The 16,773-nt window shown below is 39.5% G+C and overlaps 1 protein-coding gene across 1 annotated transcript; it reads right to left on the reverse strand.

The window, feature by feature from the left end:
- Positions 1 to 211: 211 nt before the first annotated feature.
- Positions 212 to 15,303, reverse strand: LOC116509368 (MLX-interacting protein-like). The gene is made up of 17 exons (XM_032218522.1): positions 14,712 to 15,303; positions 11,672 to 11,778; positions 11,280 to 11,362; positions 10,978 to 11,067; positions 10,240 to 10,281; positions 9,910 to 10,063; positions 9,469 to 9,564; positions 6,969 to 7,006; positions 5,542 to 5,974; positions 3,400 to 3,443; positions 3,114 to 3,228; positions 2,910 to 2,986; positions 2,465 to 2,581; positions 2,220 to 2,347; positions 2,005 to 2,128; positions 1,728 to 1,857; positions 212 to 658 (listed from the first exon to the last, which is right to left on the reverse strand). Exons 1-17 carry the CDS (start codon positions 15,056 to 15,058, stop codon positions 540 to 542), a joined length of 2,244 nt encoding a protein of 747 aa, XP_032074413.1. The 5' UTR covers positions 15,059 to 15,303; the 3' UTR covers positions 212 to 539.
- Positions 15,304 to 16,773: the final 1,470 nt, after the last annotated feature.

The raw sequence follows: 16,773 nt of genomic DNA on the forward strand, positions 1-16,773 counted from the left end.
ACTTGTAATTATGCACTCACACCAGGGACTGCTAGCCATAAGCTTTCATTCTGCAAACTGAATCATGCTAAGTATCTTTACTGCCCTCTAGTGGGAAAACTGGAAATGAAGAACCACACTCCTCCCAGTTAATAATCTAAAAATCTAAAGCAGGGGTGTCAAACTCATGGCGTCGTGTTGCGGTCACATGACATTTCACAATGTTTTTCCCCTTCACGGAGCTGGGCGTGGCCTGCACATGGCGCATCCGGCCTGCCAGCCACCAGTTTGACACCCCTGATCTAAAGTCATGCCTGATGACTCCTTTCTACAATTTAAGAGGTACTCCAACTCTGTACCTTGTCCTGTTCCCTCTACTCTTCCACTGTTCTGCCATGATGGCCAGCACCAAAGGTAGCCCCCAGAGATTCCCTGCTGTGGAATACCTAGCACCAATATTGTTACAATGTCCTTATTTGCACCATGAAGGGATTTCCTGAGTTAGAAGTTCTTATTATGGATTCCTAGCAATGTCTGGGGGAAGGAAGATGATCTTCATCCTAGTTGTTGCTCTTGCACTGCAGAGAAGATACTGCCTGTAGAGCTTGTCCTGGCAGATGGCTTGGTTGAGTCAATATTGACGTGATTTTGCTCAGCTGCAGAAGAGAGCCAGAGAGAGCTACAAAAAGAAAAAAAACGAAACCCCATATTAATAACAAATTAAGCTAAATGCCTTTTCCTGATCTCTAGAAATGTGATCTTTGTGATTGAGACAGAACAAAAGCCATAAGTGTAAGTGTATGTGTGTGTATACTTTCCTTGCACAGCCACTATCTTGTGATAATTCTTTACGTTGCTCTAAATCTAGACATGGTTGTGCAGTTTTCATTCTAGTTCACACTTAAATGTTGAGTTACATATTATGCTAGCAAAACCACAATAGGCAAATTATAGAATTAAGATAATTCTTCCAATTCCTCTTTTCATTTATCTTATATAGAACTTATATGGTTGCCTATCTCACAGAATGACCATAGGTGGTTCATAACCACCAATTTGGCTGAAATAAAAGCAGAACAAACTTCCCACTAGAGGCCAGAACAAGCAAATATTTGACTGCCTGACTCAACACCACTCTAGTCCAATGCTTGGGGAAAGAATCGCATCTTCATAGTCTTCTGAAGGCTAAAAGGGCAGGGGTAGTTTCCCAGCACTTAAGATGCTATGTTTATTTCATGCTCTGAAGCAAAGATACTCAAAGTCCTGTTTTAGATCAAGTCCAGTGGTGGGATTCAGCCAGTTCACACCTATTCGGGAGAACCAGTTATTAACTTTCTAAGCAGTTCAGAGAACTGTGCGCACTACCGCTCGCACGGGCAAACCGGTTGTAAAATAAATTGAAACCTACCACTGATGCTGGTGGTTTCTAGCCTAATCTTTATTGCTCTACTTGCACAACTGCCTCTCCGGTTAACCCTTATTATATTGTAACAGCTAAGGCGAAGTGCCCCTCGACGTGAGTGACATTGAGTTGACCACGCCCACCCAGTCACATGACCACTGAGCTACGCCTACCCAGCTGGTCATTAGGGCAGAGAACCGGCTGCTAAATTATTTGAATCCCACCATTGATCAAGTCCCAGATAGGACCCTGGAATACTTCGAAGGTATTAATTTGAAAAAATCTGCCTGGAGTTTTCAGATTTCTTCACAATTTTAATTTGTCCTATCAAAGTGCCAAACCATACCGGGCCGTACGATGGGTAATGCGCAGTGCTGCTCCAACCAGTTCATCACCGATTGGCAGAAATCCTTGATGTTGCCCGTGTTCACTGTTCTGGTATAGCTCTCAAATAGTGGTTTAATTATAATACTGAACTGCAAATTGAAAAGAGTTAAGGATTCATTACAATCAACTTTTCCCATATAAAATTTTGCTGTGGCAATTACATCAGAATTTATGCCCCCAATTTGTTCCTCTGCAGTAACCAAATAAACCCCAGTTAGTTAGTTCCTGATGGATACAATCCAAAAACGCCAGTCCTCTAATGTGCGCTGACGTACGTATTCTTCATAGAGTTCAGAAGCCTGATTTGATTGTGGAGGTAATACAGGAGCTCCACTAGGTGGAAGTTGGCGTTGGAATTCACTGCAGAAAAAAAATATACAACTCAACCATATAAACTTCCTTTACTCAGATCAAGTACAGCTTAACCATTCAAAGCTACTACTCAACTTACTCAATGGCAGTGCTCAACTCTTCAATTTCTCCATGCAGTCTTTCTGCCATTTCCTGATTTTGTCGGCGTTCTTGCTGAAGTCTTCCTACATATGCTACACTCTTCTGCAAGAGCAGCGCTTTGCTGAGCTGAGGGCATACAAGATGGAACAGAAGAAGGAAAGACAAACAGTTCCAAGAGGATCAGAGGAAAAATGGGAAAGGCAAGATAAATGCTAACCTTTCTTACAGGGAAAAGATATGTACCTTAGTGCTGGTTTGGTCAGATCCTGACAGTACTAGACTGGCAAGAGTGTTAAAGCCCGAGCTGATGATCATACGACGGGCACAGTCAGCAGAAGTAAAACTTGATCGGCAGCTTCCCTGCAAGGGACAATTGCATTCTGACAATTCTCAGCTTTGCAGTTCATTCAATTGGGCTACACAAGATAAGGCATTGTTTTTGATCTGCAGAAGACACATGGCATGAGAGGGTAGGGTACATGGGTGGAATCAGGTGAGATTAATATATTTATTTAGTCAAAAAGAGGACAATTTAAGACAATTATCCTCACCCCAGGTGATTATAAACATAAATAATATTGCCACCTCTACTACCATATTCTAACTGATTCTGATACTCTTTAGATTTAAAAACAATTTAGGAGAAACACGATCTTCCTTTCAAATAGTGATCAAATAGTGATCTCACCTGAATAGGATTATGTTTGTACTTTTCCTGGTGACTACACAGATTCTTCTCCTTGGCTATCTTCTGGGCTGAGGAACCTGGAACAATTCCCAAAATATAGGGGTAAATGCGCTTATACCCTGTTTTCACCTAAATGTGACATAGAGACTAAAGTAAAGGAATAGATGAGACAGGATATGTGAAACGACTCCAAACCATGCCTACCATGTTTACCAGTATCAAGCAAGGCAGCAGCTGAGACAGGAACTGGTGAAAGCTCCTTTGTAATGGAGACTGACTTCAGTAGGACATCAGCAGGGAACTTTGAGGTGCCACAGATCTGTGGGAGATAATAAGAGTTATCAGATATGGATTATGAAGAATAAATTGTGCATATCAATCCAAGAAGATATAAATAACTCTATTTATTGAAAGGCCTCCAGCACAGGTGTGGCAAAATCAGAGCTGCTCATCTTACCCTTTTCAGAAGATGACAAAAGAACATCTTTACCTGAGCAGATTTTACAGCTGGAGTGAGGGGCAGTGGGGCAGGACCTAGAAATGAAAGAAAAAGGGTTTTTCTCCCCCGTTTCTGTTTCCAGTCTCTCCCAGTCATTAGAAATCTTGGCTGGCTAATGAGCCCTACCATGAAAAGAACACTGTATTTGGCAATTCACCAGTTAGAGAGACAGTCTTCTGAAGTAAATCCCATTTACCTTAACTAGAAATTAAAGCCACCAGTTGTTACTTATAATGATGGGCATGTCACTCAGCATGGCAACTAATATCAAAAATCCAAGTAAACCTGGCCACCTCACAACCATTGTTTTCATCTAAAATTTTGGCTTATATTATTCAGCTTGAAAACTACTCCTCAGAGTCTATTTATAGCTATGCATTTAATAGTTGCATATGCAAAGAATAGAAAAAGGAATTTCGGAATTAATTTTTTGCCCTTGTTATTTTTTTATCAGAATATGCACTCTGAGCTTTGCACTTCAATTAGTGCATTTCAATATTATTTCAATTTGGGAATTAAGGAAAACTTTCAATAAATTATGATTAATTTATGATTATGTAGATCTTAAAATTTGTACATGGACTTTAAATGGTTCATGCAAAAATACATTGGAAAAATATAACCAAGAAAAGCAAGTGTTTGACAGCCTGCAGCTGTCATACTTTTACATAAGTAACTTCTAAAACTGTAATCGAAAACAATAATCTATTATTTCCTTTATACATATAAATTTATATGTATACTGTGTTCTTAAATTTACATTTAAACCAAAATAGAAAAATCAATAAAGAGCTCTTAACACCCATTACTTATGCCTATAGACCAATATCCTAAATCTATTGAAGCCACTGTCACCTGAGCTGCAGATTATTACGCAATTTTTGAGAAGTGCAAACACAAAATAACATTTATATACTTCTAAAGCTCTTGTGTCTGTAACATTAACTGGATGAAATTGTGCATCATAGGGCAAAACTTTTTCAACCAAGGTTGAAAAAAGGGCAAACAGAATGCATTCAAAATCTGGGACCCATGACTCCTGTGAAATTGAGGTTTGGAAAATATTATAAAACATGTTATGACATAAAAATATTATAAAGTAGTTTATGACATGTCCCAAAGGTGCTTCTTCAGGAGGCAACTGGACTTTCTTGTTTTTCTTTTGAAGACGTTTCACTTCTCATCCAAGAAGCTTCTTCAGCTCTGACAGAATAGTGAGGAATGGAAGGATTTATATTCCTTGCAGACAGGAATATATAATATATATTTAAATCCTTCCATTCCCCACTATCTTATCAGAGCTGAAGAAGCTTCTTGGAGGTGGAAATAACCATGGCCTGGATGACTGAGAATCTCTACAGACTTTTAGCTATGATCTATTACAAAATATAATAAAATATTTCATGTGGTCAAGTGCCCAAGAAATGTTTGGCCGTGCTAGAGTTCAACATCGGCTATTTTCGAGACAGATACATCTCTGAATATCTCCCTGAATTTTTAAGAACTTTTCCAGTACATTAAAAACTCTGCCATTGTTGAAAGCATTAATGAATCTGGTTAAGAAAATATTTCTGAAACAATGACCCAAAGGTCATGGGTTGTCTAGAATTTTATAAATGTATGTTTCCTTTTCCTTTTGTTTGAGTTACTTGACAAGAACAAAGCTAACTTCCATAGTTATGAAAAAGAGGCACCCCAAAACATATAGCTAGAAAGATCTTTAGAAATGTAAGTCTTTTTCAAGCTTAACCAATGTTAGCAAAGATGAAGAAGTTCAAATGATAACAGTCTGAAAATCAAATCTCTACCCAGGGATGTTCACGTGTGTCAAAAAAGGCAAGCATGGCAATTGTGTTCTTGTGATTGAAGCCCTGCTACTATTTTACATGCATTGCACTTTGATCTGTTGAAAAGGAACTAGGGTACTAACTGAATGGTTACGGCCACATTTTTTTTTTTTTTTGCTGTTTCCCCCCCATCCCAATTTCTGGTGACCATTGTAAAACTAACTAGGGTAAGTGCACAAATCCCCACTATTACTTAAAAACCAAAAAAAGTAGAAGTCCAAAGAAAGCTAAACTAGTGCTAAGCCCCATTTCTCCTCTCTATGGAGCCCTGCTTACCAGTACGTACCAGCTGTAGGTAGTGGAGTGAAGGAGGCCTGGGGTGTTGCTGGCTGATGATGAGTAGGAGAAGGTGCTGGAGCAATCCGCTGAAGTTGCCTGACTCCCCCAACCTTGGTTGCGGAACCACAGTTTGACATAACAAAAGATCCCTCAGGAGGGGATGGCAAGGTCTTTTCCAATCCAGTGTTAGTGTCGACAGAAAAGACAAATGTGATTTGTGGCTGAAGATGCAAGATGGGAGGGGCAGGTGGAGGGCTGATCCTTGGTGGCGAAGTAGGGAAGAATGGCAAGAAGATCTGCTGTCCAGTCAGAGGTGTAGGCAGCTCCACATCCAGAAGTGGGTCTCCCAATGGTGGGAGCTCCTTAGCATGAGGGGCAACTGGAGGCAAATCTGAGGCGACTTGGTTTAAGGCAGTAGCATCTGGCAGAGGTGCAGGAACCTAGGGAAAGCTAAGGAAATGTCAGCTCTTATACAGATTTTTTTTTTAATTCTGTCAGCACTTTCTTACTGTTGCATAAGGAAAAGTGGAGGGAAAGATTAATTACAGATGGACCTTGCTTAATGACCATTCAAATTAACAATGGCCTTGGTAAAAGTGCTTTACAGCCTGTGAAGCACTTCTGGAACACCCCCCCTCCCCATGGTCATGTGATGACATTCTGGGTACTTGGCAACCTACTCATACTTATCACTGGTTACCCAGTGTCAGCAATCAGAAAATCAATGGGAAAGCCAGCAGGGAAAATTGCAAGCTGTTGCTGCTACCTGCTGAGAGGATTTAAGTGAGATGCCACATGATTGCTTTGCTCAATGAACATGATCCCAATATTCCCAGTTGCAATGGTTAAGTGATCTTCTAAGGGAGAGTCAGGGAGATAAGGATCTTAGTACATAAAAACTCCCTGCCTCTCGGTGCTTGCGCATGGATTTTAACATACTAAAATCCTTGTTTCCCTGCCTCTCCACTAGGAGATCATTTATGAATGCAACTGGGAGTACTGGAATCATGATCATTGAGTGAAGCAGTCATGTGACATCTCACTTAATGATCTCTTCGCTCAATCTTTGAGTTTCTATTCCCAATTGTGCTCATTAAGCAACAGCTGCCTTTAATTTCTGATTTAAATTCATAACCAGGCATAGCACACTATTTGTAGTAAATGTAGTGGCTTTAAAACTAATAATAAATTATATAGTTCTTTATGTATGGTTTAGTTCACCTTATACAGGTGGAATATACCAGGGGAATATAATCCAGAAAAATCAAATAATGGATTGAAAAAGTTATCTGCGTATTGGGGTGGGCTGGGCTACACTTTTCAAACTGCAGTTTTCATTCCCTGTAACATAACTTCTAACAGAAAATAATAAACTAAGCGCTAGCCTTATTGTGGCTACTGTAATAAATGACTGGATATACTGCTTCTCCTTACCTGGAATATAGGCTGAGAACAACAAGAAGTAATAAATTCTGTGAAAAGAAAAAGGTTAGGGCAGCTGACTTGGAGGAGTTAATGAGTAATAAAAATGAGGATTGGCTGATAAGCTCAATCAATTAAGCAAATAACCATTAGGATTTTTCTCAGCTAATGGTATTTAAAAAATAATAATAAACACGAAGATGGACAATATGGGGCTGGTACCTGAGGAAAGAAAAAGCAAGTTATACATTCTGTCTGACTACATCATATAATAGTTGTCATGGATGAAGAGAAATTAAGTTTGTGTATGTCTGTGTGTCGCCGCACACATATACAGGGACTAGAATGCAAGTTGTTTTATACCTACATGTATAGGTACACACATATATACCTATACCTAATCTTCTAAGTGTACTTGACAGTAACCATATAATATTAGTCGCAATCTTTAAATTTTAGTAGGAAGAATGGACCAATTTTCATAACTGAAGTTTTATATTGTAATCTGACTCTTTCCAAATCTCCATGAGGTAGACAATAGTGATTTGCATTAGATTTTAAATTATTGGCAAAAGGTTCTGAATTGTAGATGGAAACAACTCTATTCAGATTTAGATTTAGGAGATAGGTTTTCCTACAGAAGTTGTGAATGCTCCTAACACTGGAAGTTTTTAAAAAGAGATTGGACAACCATTTGTCTGAAGGTATAGGGTTTCCTGCCTAAGATGGGAGATGGAGTAGAAGACCTCCAAGGACCCTTCCAACTCTTCTCTTTCTCTTCTCTTCTAATTTCAGTCTTCGTGTATTAAGTCAGAAATCAGATTACCTTTTCTGATATTGTTTGATGAAATAGATAAAATGTAAAGTTATCCCGGTGTTAAGCTTGATTCCTTATGACTACACAGACAAATCTATCTTGTCTATTTAGTAGCAATAGGGAAATGGTTTCCAGGATGTTTCTCAACCTTCAAGTCTAGTCTAACAGCTCCAATATTCCCTAGTGGCCTTCCATCCAAATACCAATTAAAAACCAGAACAGAAATGGAGGAAAAAGCATAACTGAATTTACTACAGAACACGAATGATGAAAGGAGATGGTGGTGAGGCAGCCTTTTTAACAGTCTTGACAAAGGTAAGGAAACAAATGAAAAATAAAGAAAGACAGAATGAAAAACGAATTGAGATTCCAGGACCATAGTACTGGAATACTGTATAAGCACATTCACCAGAGAAACAGTGTTGATCAATGGTTAGAACAAGATGGAACATATATATTAACTAAATCGAAAGCTATATTCCAGGGTTCAATTAATGAATATCCAGTGCTTCTTTCTTTTGTGTTTTTTTAAACTTTTCAGTCTGAATTGACTAATTGAATGATTTTGTCAAGTTACAGAAATTACTAATTAATTCCTCAACTGATTTATTATGCCTGCTATGAAATATATGGATCAACTGGGATTAAAGTGTTACAATGAAAAATATACTCACCTGGGATTCAAAGTAGACAATGGTACTGTTTTCTAGCACAACCCTTTCAATGTCTATTCTCCCTGCTTTCTGCCTACCCACTCAGTCAAGAAACTGGTTTTCCACCATCTTTTATTTTTTATTTATTCTGCAAAACAGTGTTTTTGTCAAATCTGTTAACCCTTTAGCCTTGAGCATAAATGTTACATTAAAAAAGAACTTCAATTCTGTGGGAATGAAATCACTATTATTATATAGATGCTGGAAAAGATTATTTTTATTTATGTACTTATAGTTACTGATTTGCACACTTGTAGATTTGTAGAATCTTAGCAGGTGAGAGGAGTTTGAGAGAGCAAAACTCTGCTCTTATTTCTTGTGCCTTAGGCTGTCTTTGTTCACTAGCTATACCTCTGAGCCCGTGGTGTAATTCACATTTTTTTTTACTACTGGTTCTATGGGCATACCTTGGTGCACGTGGCATGGCTTGGTGGGCGTGACAGGGGAAGGATACTGTAAAAACTCCATTCCCTCCCCACTCCAGGGGAAGTTTACTGCAAAATCCCAATTTCCTTCCGATCAGCTGGGACTCAAGAGGCAGAGAATAGATGGGGGTGGGGCCAGTCAGAGGTGGTATTTACTGATTACTGCTCTGAGCCAATGTAAGTAATCAAGGGCTCTAATACTATTTACTGTTGAGGTCAGAAACCAACCTTTCATAATCTGGGGATTAATTTGAGGCTTTTGAAAATAAGTCACTAATCTCATTTTCTCCCAAAGTATGAGATTTAGATTTAGATACTTTGCATTTTGAGATTGTGAAAACATTTCTTCACTGAAACATACATTAAATAATGGAAACAGATCTAGGGAGTCCATCAATACACTTTCTGGAATACATATGTGAAAAATTTAAAGATATAACCTTGAATTGACCCCAAGATGCAAAACTCATTTAAAAATATAAATATTTTGTCTATGGAATGCTCCAACAGATCACATAATTCAACTTAGTTATATAAAATTGGGGAATTTTTGTTACCATGAATAGGGTCCAAAGTGTTCACAAATTCTTCTCCAAAATTGGGGTGAAGTTGGGTCAGAGTAGGCTGGATCATGTCAGCATTACCCTGGTGAGCTGAAGACATAAAATAAGGAGTGATATAATTCACTATTCATTTTATTAAATTTATACCACCACCCAATTCACACCATGGTGACGCTGGGTAGCTTATAGCATTAAAAATCCACTATGTAAAACTCTGATCACCTTCTCAACAACTTCCCCCAAAAGAGAAGGCTGGAGATTTAGTAAATTAGCTAAATGTATAGCTTTCATAGTTAAATAGCATGTGACATACACAGTCTTTACAAGCCAGTAACTAACTCCTATACGGAAGCCCTTGGAAAACTAACTGCGCTTGGGCATAAGGAAAGTTTCACCACAAAACCATTGTATATTGGGTATAAAGTGATTTCTCACCAAGACCACGTAAATTGGGACCACCATAAGGGTTGCGGCTGGAGACCATGGTATCCAGAAGTGCATCCAGATCATGTAAGGGATCAAGCTCCATTGGACCTCCATTTGCTGTTTCAATGTTGAGTTCTACCTCTGAAATTGCATCAGACACCTCCTGCACAAAATACAGGAGTTGGGGTGGGGGGAGAGAAACCCATTTGTTCCAGCAAAGGATTGGGGAAGTGAAAGCCTGGAATGCTCAATGGTTGTTATTCTACGTATTCCAGCTTTAGACTCTGCTATAGGGGGAAGGAAATAGGGAAAAGGAGCTTTTGAATATTAAAATAGTACCTGACTAGAATCACAAATTGGTTTGTCAAACTTCTTCTGCTCCTAAAACAAAAAGACAGGGTGGTTTGAATTAGAATACATTTCTGAAACAATCATTAGCAAAAGAAATTTTAATTTATTCAATTAACGAAACCACACAGTAGTAGAGTACCCTTATAAGCAACTGTAAATATTAATAAATGATTAGTGTATATTTTATACAAATGGCAAAAAATCAAAATTATGAATTAACTACAGGTGGAGAAAAGATCTTTGGTTTGAAGTACCTGATAGATAAAAGAGCCCCTCTCTGAGAAAGAGTGATAGCTTAGAAATATGAAATATAAATAAACATAAACATAAAAAGAATAATCATCTGATAAATCCAATACTAGGTCCCATGATTGGGAACTGCAATAATAAAATTTCTCAGTTATAAAAGGCTACTAAAATGCTAGCCAAATACATTTTATAAAATGCCTACAAATGTTGGTGAAAATGTGCAGAAGTTCTGTACAGGTACTTGCACACAGGCCTTTTTATCCTCATCATGTTTTAAATCTTGTACATGCAGGCTGAATATATACAGAGGGTTAAATTGTTTTAGGATAGAATTAGACTCTTGGCTGCCACTGAAACAATAGAGGACAACAAGATAAAGAATATTATCTGGTGATTGCAAATTTCAATATACTACTATATTCCAGCTATTTTATCACACTGATATCATGTGTTATCCAACTTGCTTAAGAAACTTACCCCAATATGGAAGAATGTCCTCCATTTATGATATTCCCTAATAACAACTCCAACCTGGCGTTTCCAATATTTTCCTTCCATAATGACAGCCTAACAAATGAATAAAGATACAGAAGTTAAATAAAGGCAAAGAAATAGAATGTGGTATTTACAGAAAAGATGTTGGAATGTAGGGTCTTTGGTGCTCTCTGAGCTTGGTGGCTTTCTTGCAGTTGTTTCATTACCAAACTAGGTAACATCTTCGTTGCACTCAGAGACTATCACACTCTGGTAACTCTTAGTACCATAAAATCCTTGCTCACCTCAGGCTTGCGATGCTGCTCTATGTCACTACATTCTAGGGGAGTCACAAAACTGCACACAGGATTCTGCCTCTTCTCCACATCTGTATTCAAAATAAAACAGAAACAGAACTCTAAATGCCATTGTCACTTCAGAGACAGACAAACATACTTTTTGACTGACTGAAAGCTCACCCAAATTGTCCATTTACAAATAGGAAGACCATGTTCAAGGCTTTACAACCAAAGAGAACAGACTATGTGATGTTCAGAAGTATATGCTACTGCTTACAGCTCATAATAGTGCACAGAAAATAGTCCTTGGCTACAAAATTCATCAAGAACATGGACTCCTTATGGAAAAGAGGTGCCTTGGGAATAAACTTCTGAATTTACCCTGTTCCAGTACTTACACTGTAGATACCATGCCCTCCAAATAGCATTATTGAGTCGAATCTTGTCACGCTGCAGCAATTTCATCCCCTTGAAAGTTTTCCATTTGGGAGATACAATTTTCCCACTAAAAATAAAAAAGAACCCAAAGAAACTTCTGTAATATCTGGTATATTTGGATTAAGGAATCAATAAGTCAAGCCAAAAATGTTTAAGAAAGCAAAATGAATGGGAATGCTACCTTAATATAGACTTGACAATATAGTTACAAATATTCCTAAACTGTGCTAATAAAAGAAGAAAATAAAGAATTCAAAATAGAGTAATAAAATGCATGCATATATTTATCTTTTTGAAAGACTGAGTAATGTGCAAGGTTTCTTTGAAAGTTAGTATCTCATCTCTGGTTTCCCTTCCCCATTGGATTTTATGGTAAACTGAAGGAGATGGATGAACATTAATTCATGCAGAAAATATCTTGAGACTATTAATTATAAGTAATATGCTGGTCTCAAGATCAACTTTGTGACTACTGAATTAGAATGATTTGTGATGTATCATCAATGTTTTCAAATGAAAAAAAAGTACTTCCAATAGAAAAATCTTAAAGAATAATATGTTGAAAACATTTTAGCAGTTGGGTACTGTAGATTACATTCTGTTTAATCTAATACAATTATGCCATCCCCCCTCCATTTATGATATCCCCCAAAAATAATACTGTTGGAAGGTAATTAGTACAGGTCACCTTTCTCTCAGGAACCAAAAATTAAGCCAGTGGTTTGAATACCATTGACACCACTGCAGGGGTGGGTTTCTCGCCCCGTTCCAACCGGTTCGGTTGGAACGGGGCCAGCGGCGTCCTCGTGCACGCGCGCAGCGCATGCATGCGTACTAGCATCTGTGCGATGCTCCAGCTGCTCCTGGAGGATCGGGCAGGCGCTGTATGCGTCCTGCGCATGCATGGAAGCGCAGAACTCATCAAAACCGGGTAAGGAACGCGGGTGGGCCCTTCGCCGTTCCCGGAAGTTACTTACTTCCGGGTTCGCCGACCAACCGGTTCGCGGGGACTGCCGCAAACCGGTTGAAACCCACCCCTGCACCACTGACATATCAAGAGCAATACAACTTGATAGCCTATCTTTCTGAAAGTCATGGGAATGAACATAAACAACATGAAGATTCATGTAGCCAGTGCAACATAGCCTAACCAAAACCACTTCAAGTCTGGCAACTGATTAACTGAGTAATTGTTCCAAAAGCAAAGGACAGATTGCTGTCTTGAGCATTTCCAAATTGACTTTATGGATGCTTCTTGCCGAAAGTCTTCTAAAATTTGTAATCAAAAGATATGTGATAATAACAGAAATGTATTTTTCCTTTTCAACATTTTTTGGTAACAAGTATGAAATGTCAGGGAGACAGGGGAGATTTAAAAGTGGAAGAGGCTATTGCCACTCCTTTCCCTATAAAACATTACGAAAGGGACAAAAATGAATGCACAATAGAGGCCTTGTACCAAAGCATTCAGAATTCCCTTTTCTCCTTTGTTCCCCAACAGCTCTTGGAACCAAGTTTACTCTAAGAATGGAGAACTCTGGTCTAAGGCTCAGCTGGCAGATTAATCATGAATAGCTTTCTAATAAATAATACTCTGTTACAAAGGGCAATTATAAAAGATACAGGTAGTCTCAGTTCATTTAGTGACATTTCTGAAAAAAGTGACTTATGACCATTTTTCACTCTTATGACTACTGCAACATCCCCATGGTCAAGTGATTTATATTTGGATGTTTGACAACTGGTTCATACTTATTATGATTGCAGTGTCCCGGGGTCAGGTGATTTACCTTTTGCAATCTTCTGACAAGCAAAGTCAATGGGGAAGCTAGATTCACTGAACAACTATTTTATAACTTAACAACAAATGTGGTAAGAAGTGTCGTAAAATGAGGCAAAACTCGCTTAACGAATTTCTTACTTAGCAACATAGATTTTGGGCTCAATTGTGGTTGTAAGTTGAGGAGTACTTGTACTTTATCAACTGGGTATATAGGCTCATACTACCAGTTTTATCCAGCAAGAGCAGGCACATAACAAATCAAGTTTTCAACAAAGCTACTGACTGATACGTTTCTTCCTTTGAACATACGTACTTTTTGCCCTCAGGTTTAATTCTAATGGCACATTAGAAAACTACTTCTACTTTAACTCTTAAAATTGCTTCCAAGAGCCTTTATTTCTACTTGTGAAATGTCTGCTTTGTTCTGAAGTACACTACACTCACAAGATGTTAATAGAGACTTTGCGCCTCCCTATTTGTGCTCAGGTTCTAGCGTGAGGAAGAAACAACAAAAATTTGAGTCCAGGGTTTTAACTTAATAATATTGCCCAGAAGAAGATGGCACATTTAAAACTGTATTTAGAATATAGGTAGTCCTCAACTTACAACCACAACGGAGCACAACATTTCGGTTGCTAAGTGAAACATTTGTTAAGTGAATTTTGCCCCATTTTACGACCTTTCAAGCCACAGTTGTTAAATGAATTACTGGAGTTGTTAAATTAGCATCCAGGTTGTTAAGTGAAACTGGCTTCTCCATTGACTTTGCTTGTCAGAGGATTGCAAAAGGTGATCACATGATCCTGGGACATCGCAAAGGTCATAAATATGAATAGAATAACTTTATTGTCACCTCGAATGTACACTAATCAACATACATTAAAAATGAAATTTTGTTGCATAACAGCTCTCAAAGTTGCACCAGTCGCCAAACATCTGAATTTCTGTCACGACCATAGGGATGCTGCAAAGGTAACGGTGACACTGCCGTTGTAACTTTGAATGGTCACTAAATGAGCTGTTGTAAGTCGAGGGCTACCTGTACAGCTTCAAATGAAGATTCAAGATTTTGATTTCTGGAAGCTCTGGAGCAATCCACACTGGTTGGGCCGGTCTTCTAGCTCTTCTCCCTCATGCGGGTCTTTTACGGCACGAACCACTAAGCGGGGCCCGCCTCCCTTCGTCCTTTCCTGGCCATCCCAGCCAGCCCTCCTCACCTGTAGGCCAGGGTCATGCATTCGAAGAGTTTCGTGAGGGAGGCATCGATATTGAGCGCGCCGCTGCTGCGTGGCCCATAGCGGTAGATCTGACACGTCCCTTGGTTCACCGTGTCAAAGTCGTAGGGAGCCCCGAAACCCGGCTGAGCCGCCCTTTCAGCCTTCCCAGCCTCAGCCTTCTTCCCTAACGCCCCGGCCCCTCTGACTCGCTCGGCCGCGCAGCTTTGCAGGCCTAAACGAACGACTCGCTCGGCCTCTCCGGAACCGAGATCTGGATCGGGGTCCGACTCGGCGTGGGGTTCTGAGACCATGAAGTGGCCGCTGTGGATGATTTGGGAACGGGACATCGCTGCTGCTCCGGCTGCCGTCCTCCGTGTCCGGCTCCACTGAGAACATCGCTAGCAAGGCCGAAGTAACGCTACTACCGTCACCATGGCAACAAAGGATCTCCTCACACACCCCTTCAAACTGGAACTTGGAACTTCGGCTGCCAGGACGCGGGGAAACGAAAGGACAGGGGACCCTACCGGAGGATCGCCCGAAGCCCGGCCCTACCGCAGGCTCCCATAGCAACAAGGAAAAGGGGTTCTGCGCATGTATCCATCAGCCGCAGAGCATGACGGTTATTGTAGTTGTTTCAACTGTCCTCCAGAGGGCGTACTTCGCGGCATGAACGCGAAGTATTTTGCGAGGGGATCAAGCGCTAACTTTAAAAACGTTTATTAAACTTGTTATACAATTATCAAAGTCTCTCCGCATTTGGATAATTTGATAAAAAATGTACCTCTGCATTTTTAAGAAGTGGATTTCATGATGCAACGCTTGTACCGAAACGAATAAAACACAGAAAGCCAACGGGATAACTTTGAGCCAGTCAGTTTCAGTCCAATCCACCTCACCCAAGGCTGTAGTAGGGGAAGTAGGTGTATTATATATGTTAGCTGCCTAAATTCACGCACACCAACTGACTACTGCATCTAGGCAGTGGGATAATCGAAATAGCCTTAATGATAAATTTCATCAGGTCAATCATTGGAATTGAAAATTGCCTCTACCTCTCTGTAATATACCTGACACCATTAACCCACAGGCTGTTAAATACAAACTCTTCCCCTAAGGTTTTCTAATGATGTGACTGGGATATATCAACTGATGTTTATTTTTTGCTTCAGAACAAATGCCCTGCCACCATGCCTCCCCTGCTTTCTGGTTCTACCTGGGAGAGTTTTGCTTCTGACTTCTACCAGGAAGTTCCCACTCCCGCAATTAAGTTGATTATTGTACAAATATGTCTGTACTTATCAGTAGGCATAAAGGCACAACCCAACAATGAACTCAGGACTACAGATTCAAAAGAAAGTTGCAACAATGGAACACAGGTATTAACATATTTACTTTTTTCCCTTCCACAGGTGTTTTAGTTTATTTTCATTATGGATACAATGAAACCCGTTCTCCTTAAACTTCTCACAACTGATAATGAGTGAGGTAAATGTATTAACAGGTCCAGTTATTGTTAACTGATCACATAATGAACCAGGCCTGAACTGCTTTGCTTCACTAATAAGCCTGGGCAAGCTTAAACTCATAAACTGCTGTGAAGAACCCATTAGTTGCTTAATAGTCTGTTAATTGTGGGTTGCTTTTGTTGCTGTTTGTCCCATGGGTTGTGTTTTCACTTACAGGCTGAATTCTTATAACATGCCCACCCATAGTGGTTTTAATCATGTTTTCTTGAACAAAGCATAGTTGTGGGATTGGAGGTCACATAGCAGGTGAAGCCAAACCAGACAAGGCTGGCCTAGCATAAAGTATGAACCCAGCCCCAGCAGAAAAGAAAGAAAGAAAAAGAAAGAAAGAAAGAAAGAAAGAAAGAGAGAGAGAGAGAGAGAGAGAGAGAGAGAGAGAGAGAGAGAGAGAGAGAGAGAGAGAAAGAGAAACCTAGTTTTTGTCAGAGCCTCGGGAGTGGAAAGCATTACCTTGAGGAAGAAAAGCTATTCTCTTTCCCTTGTTTAGGATTAGGAACAGATATATGCTTCAAAAGAAGACATAAAACCTGAGA

This window comes from Thamnophis elegans, chromosome 1 (assembly GCF_009769535.1).
Source record: "Thamnophis elegans isolate rThaEle1 chromosome 1, rThaEle1.pri, whole genome shotgun sequence".
Lineage (NCBI taxonomy): Eukaryota > Metazoa > Chordata > Lepidosauria > Squamata > Colubridae > Thamnophis > Thamnophis elegans.

Coding starts and splice junctions, on each gene's coding strand:
- LOC116509368 (XM_032218522.1), bottom strand. CDS start 15,058: ATGTCCCGTTCCCAAATCATCCACAGCGGCCACTTCATGGTCTCAGAA. Junction 7,007..9,468: donor CACTTTGGACCCTATTCATG/GTAACAAAAATT, acceptor TTCTTTTCACAG/AATTTATTACTTCTTGTTGT. Junction 5,975..6,968: donor GTTCTCAGCCTATATTCCAG/GTAAGGAGAAGC, acceptor AGCTTTCCCTAG/GTTCCTGCACCTCTGCCAGA.